Source organism: Budorcas taxicolor, chromosome 1 (genome assembly GCF_023091745.1).
Source record: "Budorcas taxicolor isolate Tak-1 chromosome 1, Takin1.1, whole genome shotgun sequence".
NCBI classification, from domain to species: Eukaryota; Metazoa; Chordata; class Mammalia; order Artiodactyla; family Bovidae; genus Budorcas; species Budorcas taxicolor.
In genome coordinates this window covers 55,930,512-55,943,129 of record NC_068910.1, presented here as the reverse complement: position 1 = coordinate 55,943,129, position 12,618 = coordinate 55,930,512, and the positions used below count along the sequence as shown (strand labels likewise).

Here is a 12,618-nt window from a genome sequence, read left to right as displayed (position 1 = left end):
ATGGACTTGTACTGATGTCAGAGAGGTGGGCTTCTGTTGGTTCTGAATCAATAAGAGATGGCTATTCTATACTGCTAGAAACTGCATTATTTTTGGTTAAAATAGACTTTAAGTTTATTCACGCATTGGCAGGGGCCACGCATGGAAAAGTCTTATGTGCTATCACTGTTCTCACTGGCCACATGCCCAAGTTCATCTGCCTCTCTCTTTGATTTTCTCCAGTACATGACTGCCGCGGCTCCTATGCAAGGGACCTACATCCCCCAGTACACGCCTGTGCCTCCGACAGCTGTTTCCATTGAAGTAAGTCCGTCTCTTCTTACAGAATGAGGTTAGGACAGATAAATCTCAGCCTCATACACTAGGGTCCACTGTAAACTCCCCAAATCCTTAGTTGTGATTTTTGTGCTACTTGAAAGTTGACAGTTGCAAGCTCACTCTGTGAAAGTATGGACTTTACCTGAACATGCCTTTGCCTTGCTTTGCACAGAACACAAGCAAATTTGATATCCAGGTCTCAGAGGAATGCTATTTCTATGCTTAGAGAAAAGACCAAAGGTCAAATAACTACTCCATCAAATGTGAGCCACAATCAGAAAGAGGAAGGGAAACATTTGAAACCTTTTGAATAAGCCAGTTCTCTGATGCCCTGTTACTCCAAGGGTGCTCCCTAAACCAACATGAGCAGCACCACCTGAGAGCCTGTTAGAAACACAAACTTTCAGACTCTACCCAGATCTACTGAATTAGAATTTGCATTTTCACAAGAGCCCTTAAGGATCAAGGTGCACATTAAAAATTAAGAGGGACTGGATTAGAGCACTGGTTCTCAAAATTTTCTGCATGTTGAAATTACTTAAGATTGTTTTAAAAAATAGTGATGCCTCAGTCCTATTGCCAAAGAGTCTGATGTAGTCCAGGGTGTGGACTGGAGCTGAGAATTTTTAAAGGATGCCAGGTGATTCTTTTGTGTACCGAAGATGAAGGACCACTGCTCTCACCAGTGAACCCTGATGGGACTATGACATCCTACAGACGGTGGAGGAGAACTTGTACCACTCTGCTTGGTGCATGAGTGAGAAATTAATGTTGGCCTTGCTGGAAGTTTTCTCCTCTCCTCTCTTTCCACTGGGCTGAATCCATTTCCTCTATACATTGTTTTACTGGACAGAGACAGAAAGATAGGATAGGAGGGGCCTAGAGCTATGTGGACAGTGGTGAGAGCTCCGAGGTATAGACGTCTCCCTGCTCCCGGCCCTCCTTCACCTTCTCCTGATGCGCATTTGCTGGCATGGCCACAGTGGATGTCTTCCAGCAGCTGGGACTCCACTGCTGTCCTGCTCTTGCTGCTCCTCACGTTGGTGCCACTCAGTGTGGGAGACCAGCATGACTCCTCCAACCCCTGGAGCCACACAGATTAGGTGAAATTTTCAGAGACCAAACTGGATCTTTTCAAAATGTATGTTTGCTTGTCGGTGTGTTACCGATGTTTGCTAGTACCAGGATGTGGGAAGCACAGACGTTTAAGAGAACAGTACCGCGTCATTTAGGAAACCAAGGAGGAGCAACGTGTTAATCTTTTATGTGTTCCAGACCTATAGGCCCTCGAGAATGGTTCACTATTAAAGAGGTTTTAATTAGCTTTTCAGATTTTTGAGAGTATGTGATTAAAATATACATTCTTTGCTAGATTTAGCTGTCAAAATCTAGGCCATGAGAAAAAAATTATAAATCTAGACATCATAGGTGGCTTTAAGCATCAATGTCTGGCCACATATCTGCATCTCTCTATCTGTACACCAAATGTGTGTGCTTATCTACAGAATTTGAGGTTTTTGAAGACTCTAAAACAAGGAGACACACTTGAGAGTATTGCTTATTGGAAACAGTCTAATTATATCAATAAATCTGAGATTTAAAAAGATTATCAATAAGAATTATATAAATATACCCTGATATATTGCCTTGAGTTGTGCTTATAAAGGAAGGCACTGATTCATTTTCTATGTAAAAACACTCATTGAAAATTCACCAGTATTCATACAAGTCAATGCAGGTAGGAAACTCCGAAAACTGTATAATACCAAATAGTATATTAGGGGTGAAAAAATATTGAATTCATAAAGGGAGAATTTTCACATTTTGAGGAGCAATGTCAGGGAGCTTCTGTTAAGGACAGAACATTGATCAAAAGCTTGTATCTCTGCAGAAGTCCAAGGCTATAAGTACAATCAGGAGAATGTATTCATATGGATTCCCTCCCTAGGCTGACTAACTACCAAAGCTTTCTCAGAACCAAACGTAACTTCTGAGTGAGGACCAACTCAAGAAATCCATTCTTGAGTTGGCATCTGTGAGAAACGGAAACCACCAAAAGGCTAAAGGAAGAAGCAAGTCAAAATTAAGGATGTTTCTTTTTCTGAAACCTCTAAATGAATCCCAGTTCATGTCAAGGAAAACAAAAGTAAATAAAACACATCAAATTCCTTAAGGGAAAGCGTACTTGACAATGTCCTTTTAGAAGAATTCCAAACCTGGATATAGATTTTTATTAATAGTAAGGTCCATTGTTTTGCTGGATCGGAGAGACAGGGTAGAGAAATTTATTCCCAGGAAAATGCTCAAATGTAGAAGTTTTTATAGGAATTCTGCATGCTCTTTTTAAATTAAGGAATTATTATTTAGTATGGCTATAGGCAACTGCAGCTTAAAAGTTCTAACTGCAGGCAAAATGATTTCTTGATCATTGACTGCTACAGGGTCTTCTGATGGCAAGTCTTCTTGGTCACACATGGAGGTAAATTCCTCAAATGAGTTCTGTGGTTTTACTCCTTGTGTTTATTGTGGCTTTATGTAGCCAAGTGCAACTCTACGCAAGCCCAGTGGCAGATAGCACAGGAAAATGCCCCACAGTCCATCTGCAAGAAGCCCTTCTGCTCAAGCCAGTAAGGTTCTATGTCCTCGTTGCCTCCACAGGGTGTTGTGGCTGAGACCTCTCCCCAGACAGTGGCACCTTCGTCCCAGGACACGAGCGGTCAGCAGCAGCAGATAGCAGTGGACACAGCCAGCGAGCATGCATCTGCGTATTCCTACCAACAGTCCAAGTGAGTCCTGGCCATGCTAAACTCTGTCCCTCCAGATGTGCCGCCTGGACTTCATCCTCTCATGTCGCATCTGCTAGCTTTAGCTGCGGTAGAGACCACGCCAAACTCAGTGACAGACATTCATTTAGTTCATGATTCTGCAGGTTGGCATTTGGGTGAACCTCAGACAAATGCTTCTTCTGCTCTTGACTGGGCTTGTGTGAGCCTCTGGGCCCAGCAGCTGGGCATCTTCACAGTTCTGCTTCTGAGCCTCGGTCGTCTGATGGCTGTGGGATGGATACTATGGAGCCAGGTGACGCTGAGCATGGACGTCTCCAAATTCAGAGAACAGCAAGAGAGGGCGCCCAGACAATCAGCATGTCCCATAGGCCAAACCAAATCATGTGGCCAACCCCAAAGATAATGTAGGAATTCACTACCAAAAGGGAGGGGCACTGTAGCCATTTTTACAAAAAAAAATTCTATCATACAGACTTTTGGAAAAACTGCAGTGTTCCCACTTGAAACATAGTGCGCCTGCACTGTGGTCTTGGTGTCATTCTTAAATGAAGACAGCAGCATGCCCCTGGCAAGAGTACTTCAAGCTGACCCAGTTAAAACAGTTTACGAAAATGAGTATGGAGAAATATAAAACCATATGGAGTAGAGATTCAGGAATTGAATGGCAAAGCAGCAGGGAGTCAGAATTACTGCTGACAAGCCTTAAGTCACTTAGAAAGCCAAGTACAGTTGGCTTTGTGTGGAGTATCATGGAGATTAAAATTTGAGTGGTTTTGATGGAAACCAAAGGAATTAACAGAACTTCCGTCTCTCTACAGAAGTTCTCTCATGATAACTGTTCTACTTTGTAGGTAATGGTCAAAGCCCTGGTGGATAGAGAATTCCCAAAGACTCTTCCTGTTTGCAGAAGAGTGGTGCAAATGAGTGGTATTTCTTGATCATAAGTTTTCTTTCCTCTCAATTCACATTTAGAAATTTGTTTGTTGTTAAAAGATTTAATCATGTTAATGGCACCTTCCGTATGTGGTTTCACTTCTAAAGTGGACCCTGCAAATTAAATGTGCTAGAGGAACAGTCCCCAATCTTTTTGGCACTGGAGACTGGTTTTGTGGAAGACAACTTTTCATGGACTGGGGAGGGGCAGTGAGGCGGTGGTTTGGGGATGATTCAAGTACATTACATTTACTGTGTACTTTATTTCTATTTTTATCACACTGTCATATATTTACACAACGCACCATAATGCAAAATCAGTGAGAACTCTGAGCTTGTCTTCCTGCAACTAGACGGTCCCTTCTGGGGCAATGGGGAATGGCTATAAATACAGATGAAGCTTCATTTGCCACTCACCTATTGCTGTGCGGACCGGCTCGTAACAGACCATGCGCTGGGACTGGTCCATGACCTGGGGGTTGAGGACCCTGGTGCTAGAATATGACTTAACCTTACAAATACAAGGTATTACTTTATCATTACTGCTACTACTACTATCAATATTATATACTGATTTATATATATACATAAAACTTTCAGGAAATACCTATAGCGAATAATGCATTTTGGTCTTTTTATTAGGTTTTTATTTTATATTGCAGTCTAGTTGAATGATAATGTGTTAGTTTCAAGTGTACAGCAAAGTGATTCAGTTTTACTTACACATACAACTATTCTTTCTCCAAATTCTTTTCCATTTAGGTTATCACAGAATATTGAGTAGGTCTCCCTACATAGTAGGTCCTTGTTCCTTATCTGTTTTAAATAGGTATATGTGTATGTCCATACCAAACTCCCAATTTATCCCTCCCCCTGCCCCCATTTTCCCTTTGGTAACCATGTTTACTAAGCCTGTGAGTCTGTTTCTGTTTTATAAACAGGTTCATTTTTTATCACTTGTTTAGATTGTGCTAAACTATGTCATATGCTATTTATCTTTCTCACTCTGACTTGCCTCACTTAGTATGGTAATCTCCAGTTCTGGCCTGTTGCTGCAAATAGCTTTTTCCCATCTTTTTAATAGCTGGGTAATGTTCCATTATGTATGTATATCCATCTTCCTTATCCCTTCATCTGTAGATGGACATTAAGGTTGCTCCCGTGTCTTAGCTATTGTAAACAAAGCTGCAGTGAACACTGGGACACATGTATATGTTTGAACCACGCTTTTCTCTGGATATAAGCCCAGGATTGGGATTGTTGGATCATACGGTAGTTCTGTTTTTAAAGAAATATCCATATTGTTTTCCACAGTGGCTGTATCAATTTACATTCCCACCAAGAGTGTAAGAGGGTTTTCTTCACACCCTCTCCAGCATTTATTGTTTCTAGACTTTTGATGATGGCCATTCTGCCAGATGCAAGGTGATATTCATTGTAGTTTTTATTTGCATTTCTCTAATAATGAACAATGTTGAGCATGCACCTCTTGGCCATCCATCTGTCTTCTTTGGAGAAACACCAATGTAGGTCTTCTGCACATTTTTTGATTGGATTGTTTTGTTCTTTTTTATATTGAGCTGCATGAGCCATTTATATACTTTAGAAATTAATCCCTTTTTGGCCACATCATTTGCAAATATTTTCTCGCATTCTGTGCATTGTCTTTTTATTCTGTTTATGGTTTACTTTGCTGTGCAAGAACTTTTGAGTTTAATTAAGTCCCATTAAACCATCACGGTTCCATATGGGAAGAGGGAAGATTGTACCTTTCTAAGAATTTGTCCATTTTTTCTAGGTTGTCCATTTTATTGGCATATAGTTGCTTTATTTATATTTTCTTTTTACATCTGTTATTTTAGAAGACGGACCAAAAAAGATATTGCTGCAATTTATGTCTGAGTGTTCTTCCTATGCTTTCTGCTAAGGGTTTTATAGTATACACTCTTACATCTCTGTCTTTAATCCATTTTGAGTTATTTTTGTGTATGGTATTAAATAATGTTCTAATTTTGTTCTTTGTATGTAGCTGTCCATTTTTCCCAGCATCGTTTATTGAAGAGACTGTTTTTTACCCATTGTAAAGCCTTGCCTCCTTTCTCATAGATTAATTGATCACAAGTGCATGGGTTTACTTCTGAGCTTTCTCTCCTGTTCCATTGATCGACATTTCTGCTTTTGTGCCAGTACCACACTGTAGCTGTGCAGTACAGTTTGAAGTTAGGGCGCCTGATTCCTCTAGCTTCTTTTTTCTTTCTCAAGATGGCTTTGACTACTTGGGGCCTTTTATGTCTCCATACAAGTTTTAAGATTGTTTTTTTGTTCTAGTTCTATAAAAACGCTATTGATGATTTGATAGGCATTGCATTGAATCTGAAGATTGTCTTGGGAAACATAGTGATTTTGACAATATTGGTTCTTCCAATTCAAGAACATGGTATATATATATATATATATATATATATATATATATCTTCACCTGTTAATGTCATCCTCAATATCTTTCATCAAAGTGATAATAGGTTTTGGAGTACAGGTCTTTTGCTTCATTAGGTAAATATATTCCTAGGTATTTTATTATTTTTGATGTGATGGTGAAAGGAAGTGTTTCCTTAATTTCTCCTTCTGATCTTTTCTTATTAGTGTATAGGAATGAAACAGATTTCTGTGTATTGATTTTGTATTCTACTTTAATGAAATCACTGATGAGCTCTAGTAGTTTCCTGATAAAATCTTCAGGAATTTCTGTGTTTAGTATCATCTTATCTGCAAAGAGTGATTGTTTTACTGATTTTCTAATGTGGGTTCCTTTTATTTCTTTTGATTCTCCGACTAGTATATCTAGAACTTCCAAAATCTGTGGAATGAAAGTGATGAGAGTGGACATCCTTTTCTTGTTACTGATCTTAATGATGAGAAACTGAAAGCATTTCCTCTGAGTATGATGTTAGCAGTAGGTTTGTCGTCTATAGACTTCATTTTGTTGAGGTATGTTTCCTCTATGCTCACTTTCTGCAGAGTTTTTATCATAAATGGGTGTTGAATTTTGTCAAAATCTTTTCTGCATCTATTGAGATGATCGTATCGTTCTTATTCTTCAATTCGTTGATTGATTTGCATATATCAAAGAAACCTTGAAACCCTAAGATAAATCCCACTGGATCCTGGTTTATGACCTTTTAATATATTGTTGGATTCAGTAGGCTATCTAGTATTTTGTTTATGATTTTGCATCTATGTTCATCAGTGATATGGGCCTGTAATTTTCTCTTTTTGTGGTGGTATTATCTGGTTTTGGTATCAGGGTGATGGTGATATCATAGAGTGAGCTTGGGAGTGTTCCTTCCTCTGCAGTTGTTTAGAATAGTTTCAGAATAGCCATTAAGTTTTCTATAAATGCTTGATACAATTTGCTTGTGAAGTCATCTGGTCCTGGACTTTTGTTTCTTGAGAATTTTTTAATCACAGTTTCAATTTCAGTACTTATGATTGGTCTGTTCATATTTTCAGTTTCTTCATGGTTCCATACAGGGAGACTGTACCTTTCTAAGAATTTGCCCATTTCCCCCAGGTTGTCCATTTTGTTGACATGTAGTTGCTCACGGCAGCTGCTTATCCTTTGTATTTCTGTGGCATTCGCTGTGACTTCTTCCTTTTCGATTGTAATTTTATTGATTTGAGCCCTCTTTGTTTTTTCCTTGGTGAGTCTAACATTTTATCAGTTTTGTTTATCTTCTCAAATACTGTTTCATTTATTTCTCCTCTGATCTGTATGATTCCTTTCCTCCTACTAACTGTGGACTTTGCTTGTTCTCTCTCTAGTTGCTGTAGGTGTAAGTTTAGGTTGTTTCAGATTTTTCTTTTTTCTTGAGGTAAGATTGTATTGCTATAAACTTCCCTGTTAGAAATGCTTCTGTTATGTCCCATAGGTTTTGGATAAAACTTTGTTTTCATTGTCATTTGTGTTTATATGTTATTTCCTCTTTGATTTCTTCAGTGACCCTTTGGTTGTCTGGTAACATATTGATTAGTCTCCATGTGTTTCTGCTTTTTATAGTTTTTAACTATAATTCATTTCTAATATCATAGTGTTTTGGCAAAAAAAGATGCTTGATATGATAGATTTTCTTAAATTTACCGAGGCTTGATTTGTAGCCCAATATGCAGTCTATTCTGGAGAATGTTTCATGTGGAGTTGAGAACAGTATTCTGCTGCTTTTGGAGGGAAAGCCCTATAAATATCAGTTAAGTCCATCTGGTCTAATGTGTCACTCAAGGTTTTTGTTTATTTATTGATTTTCCGTCTGGATGATTTGTCCACTGAAGTAAGTAAGGTGTTAAAGCCCCCACTATTATTGTGCTATTGTCAATTTCCCCATTTATGGCTGTTAGCATTTGCCTTATATAGTGAGGTACTCTGAAGTTGGATACGTATATATTTACAAGCGTTACGTCTTCTTGGATTGATCCCTTAAACATAATGTAGTGCCTTCCCTAGCTCTTATAATACTTTCATAATACTTATACTTAACTATAACACTTATAATACTCTCATGATACTTATAATACTTATACCTACTTATAACACTTATAATACTCTCATAATACTTATAATACTTATTTATAACACTTATAATACTCTCATAATACTTATAATACTCTTATAATACTTGTAATACTGTTATAATACTTACAATATACTTATTGTGATCTCTTGTAATACTTATGAGTATTTCCACTCCAGCTTTCTTTGGACTTCCATTTGCACTGAATACCTTCTTGCATCCTCTCGCTTTCAGTCTCTGTGTGTCCCTAGTCTAGAGTGGGTGTCATGTACACAGCACATCTGTGGCTCTTATTTTTGTGTTCATCCAGTCAATCTGCTTCTTTTGGTTGGCGCATTTAATCTATCCACAGTTAAGGTAATTATCAATGTGCATTTTCCTATTGCCATTTTCTTGATTGTTTCAGATTTACTTTTGTGGGTCCTCTTTCTTCCCTTCTGTTATTCTTTTGTGATTTGATGACTATCTTTAGTGTTGTGTTTGGGGTGCTTTTTCTTTTTTGCATGTCTGTTGTTGTTTTTTTGGTTTGCAATTCCCATGACGTTTTGATATAGCAGTCTATTATACATACTAGGCTGTTTTGTTTCTCTTTTAATTTCAAATACATTTCCAATATCCTGCATTTGTGTCTTTTTCACAATTGCTGGTTTTGACATATTTGTGTGTGGATTATTTCCTAACTTTCCTGTTGAGTGAGTGAAGTGACTCAGTCATGTCCAGCTCTTTGCAGCCCCATGGACTGTAGCCTGCCAGGCTCCTCTATCCATGGAATTTTCCTGGCAAGGATACTGGAGTAGGTTGCCATTTCCTTCTCTAGGGGATCTTCCTGACCCAGGAATCAAATCTGAGTCTCCCACACTGCAGGCAAACTCTTTATCATCTGAGCCACCAGAGAAGCCTTAACTTTCCTGTATGTTACCCTTTATCCAAGGGTCTTTCACTTACAGTTTTCTTGTTTCTAGTTGTAGGCTTTCCTTTTCCACCTAGAAAAGTGCCTTTAGCATTTAAGACTTATTTGGTGGTGAATTCTCTGAGTTTTTACTTGTGTGTAAAACTGTTGATTTCTCTATCGAATCTGCATGAGAGCCTTGCTGGATAGAGTATTCTCGGTTGTAGGGTTTTTTCCCATTCATCATGCCACTTCCTTCTGGCCTTCAGAGCTTCTGCCAGAAAATCACCTGATAGCTTTCTGGAGGTCCCCTTGTATGTTATTTGCTGCCTTTCCCATGTTGCTTTTAATAACTCTGTGTTTTTTGTTAGTTTGATTACTATGTGTCATGGCACAGTCCTCCTTGGGTTTATCCTGTATGGGACTCTCTGCACTTCCTGAACATGGGTGATTGTTTCCTTTCCCATGTTAGAGAAGTTTCCGGCTATAATCTCTTCAAATATTTTCTCGAGTTCATTCCCTTTTTCTTCTTCTCAAACCCCTATAATGCAAATGTTGGTGCATTTTGTTGTCCCAGAGCTCTCTGATACTGTCCTCCTTGCTTCCTATTCTTTTTTCTTTGTTCTGTGGCAGTGATCTCCACTCTATATTCCAGCTCACTTATTTGTTCTTCTGACTCAGTTATTCTTCTAATCATTCCTTCTGGTGTATTTTTCATTTTAGGTATTGTATTGTTCATCTCTGTTTCTTCTTTAAATCTTTTCTTTATTAAAAATTTCTTGTATCTTCTCAGTCTGTGCCTCCATAATTTTGAGATTTTGTATCTTTACTGTTGTTACTCTGAATTCCTTTTTAGGTAGATTGTCTATCTCCTCATTTAATTGTTCTTTTGGGGCTTTGGGGGATTTATCTTTTTCCTTCATCTGCAGTTTATTTCTCTGTCATCTGATTTTTGTCTGAATTTTTGTGTTTGTGGTATCTTTACCACAGACTGCAGGATTGTAGTTCCTCTTCCTTCTGGGGTCCATCCACTGGTGGATAAGGTTGGTTCAGGGGCTTGTATAGTTATCCTGGTGGGAATGATTAGTGCCTGCCCTCTGGTGGCTTGAGCTGGGTCTTATCCCTCTGGTGGGCAGGGCAGTGTCAAGAGATGTGTTTGAGGTGGCTGTGAGCTCAGTAAGACTTTAGGCAGCCTTTTTTTTTAACCTTTTATGGAAATTTTTTTGTTAATATATCTATTTTATTGAAATATAGTTGACTTACAATGTTTCAGGTGCACAGCAAGGTGATTCCGTTATACACATAACATATAGTATTTATTTATTTTCCATTATAGGTTATTACAAGATATTGACTATAGTTCCCTGTGCTATACAGTAAACCTCTGTGTGTTGCATATCTATTTTTCAATTAGAAATCTAGCATTCTGTTCATACTAACTCAAGTAGAATCAAAATGTCATAAATTTAGACAAAATTAATAAGTTCTCTCTATATATATTATACATATTATTATATATATGTATACAAAGTTCTACTACACTTAATAAAGGCTTGAGAAAGAACATTAGAAAAAAGAAGAGATGGGGAAATTGGAACACATAAACTAAATGAAATGGGAGCTCTGAATACGAAATAGAAAAAGTGAAACAAACTAGACGACAGTAAAAGATCATCATAATAGTTTGGTTGTTTTTAAACATGGCTGCTCATTAGAAACACATCTGGAGCTCTGGGGGGTAAAAAATCATTACCTAGCCATTTTTATTTTTTTTTTAATTCCAAGATAATTCTGATATGCATCTAGACTTTAAAAAGTGATTACAGGTTTCTGTATTAAATGGTACTTTTGGTGATACAGAGTTCTATTATTTTTCTGTTGACCAATCATGATACAATGGTATTAAGTGAGTAACAGCTCCATAATCACAATAGTAAATTACTGTTTATCAGTTTTTAAAATCAATAGCCAGATAAAAAAGTGAAATATAATCACAATTGCAAGCCATAATGGGAACATGATTAATTTAACAGTATAAAATAATCACATGCAATTTGAGGAGCCAAGCAGAGTGATGTGGTCAGTGGAATTGCATACATGCACGTATTTTCATCTTCCCAGCCAGTCTATGTCTTTTGGTTGGTGCATTTAACCCATTTACATTTCAGGTAATTATTGATATGTATGATCCTATTACCATTTTCTTTTTGGGGGGTTATTTTCTGTAGGTCTTTTCCTTGTCTTGAGTCTCCTGCCTAGAGAAGTTCCTTTAGCATTTGTTATAAAGCTGGTTTGGTGGTGCTGAATCCTCTTAACTTTTGCTTGTCTGGAAAGCTTTTGATTTCCCCATCAAATCTGAATGAAAGTCTTGCTGGGTAGAGTATTCTTGGTTGTTGGTTCTTCCCTTTCATCACTTTGACTATATCCTGCCATTCCCTTCTGGCCTGTAGAGTTTTTGTTGAGATCAGCTGATAGCATGATGGGAGTTCGTTTGTATGTCATTTGTCATTTTTCCCTTGTTGCTTTTAGTGTTTTATTCTTATCTTTAATTTTTGTCAGTTTGATTACTATATGTCTCGGTGTGTTCCTCCTTGGGTTTATCCTGCTTGGGACTTTCTGTGCCTTCTGGACTTGGTTGACTATTTCATTTCCCATGTTAATGAAGTTTTCAGCTATTATGTCTTCAAATATTTTCTCAGTTCCTTTTCTCTCTCTCTCTCCTTCTGAGACCCCTGGAATATGAATGTTGGTTCGTTTAATGTTGCCCCAGAGGTCTTTTAGGGTGTCTTCATTTCTTTTCACTCTTTTTTCTATATTCCATTCTACATCAGTGATTTCCAATGTTCTGTCCCCCGGGTCACTTATCTGTTCCACTGGCTGGGTTATTTGGCTACTGATTCCTTCCAGTGTATTATTCATCTCTTTTTGTTCTTTAGTTCTTCAGTAAACATTTCTGCATTTTCTTCATTGTTTTCCAAAGATCCTGGATCACCTTCACTATTATCATCCTGAATTCTTTTTCTGGAAGGTTGACTATCTCTGCATTTAGTTTTTCTGGGGTTTTATCTTGTCCCTTCTTCTGGGACATAATGGTCTGCTTTTTCATGCTGATTAACTTTCTGTAATG

At 37.9% G+C, this 12,618-nt stretch overlaps 1 protein-coding gene across 1 annotated transcript in view; it reads left to right on the top strand.

Moving 5' to 3' along the window:
* The window catches only part of RBMS3 (RNA binding motif single stranded interacting protein 3), a 620,879-nt gene extending 617,771 nt beyond the window's left edge, over positions 1 to 3,108 (top strand). Inside the window, exons 13-14 of the mRNA XM_052644461.1 lie at positions 223 to 303; positions 2,977 to 3,108. Of these exons, the coding sequence (XP_052500421.1) occupies positions 223 to 303; positions 2,977 to 3,108 (213 nt within the window). The remainder of the gene's footprint in view (positions 1 to 222; positions 304 to 2,976) is intronic.
* Positions 3,109 to 12,618: the final 9,510 nt, after the last annotated feature.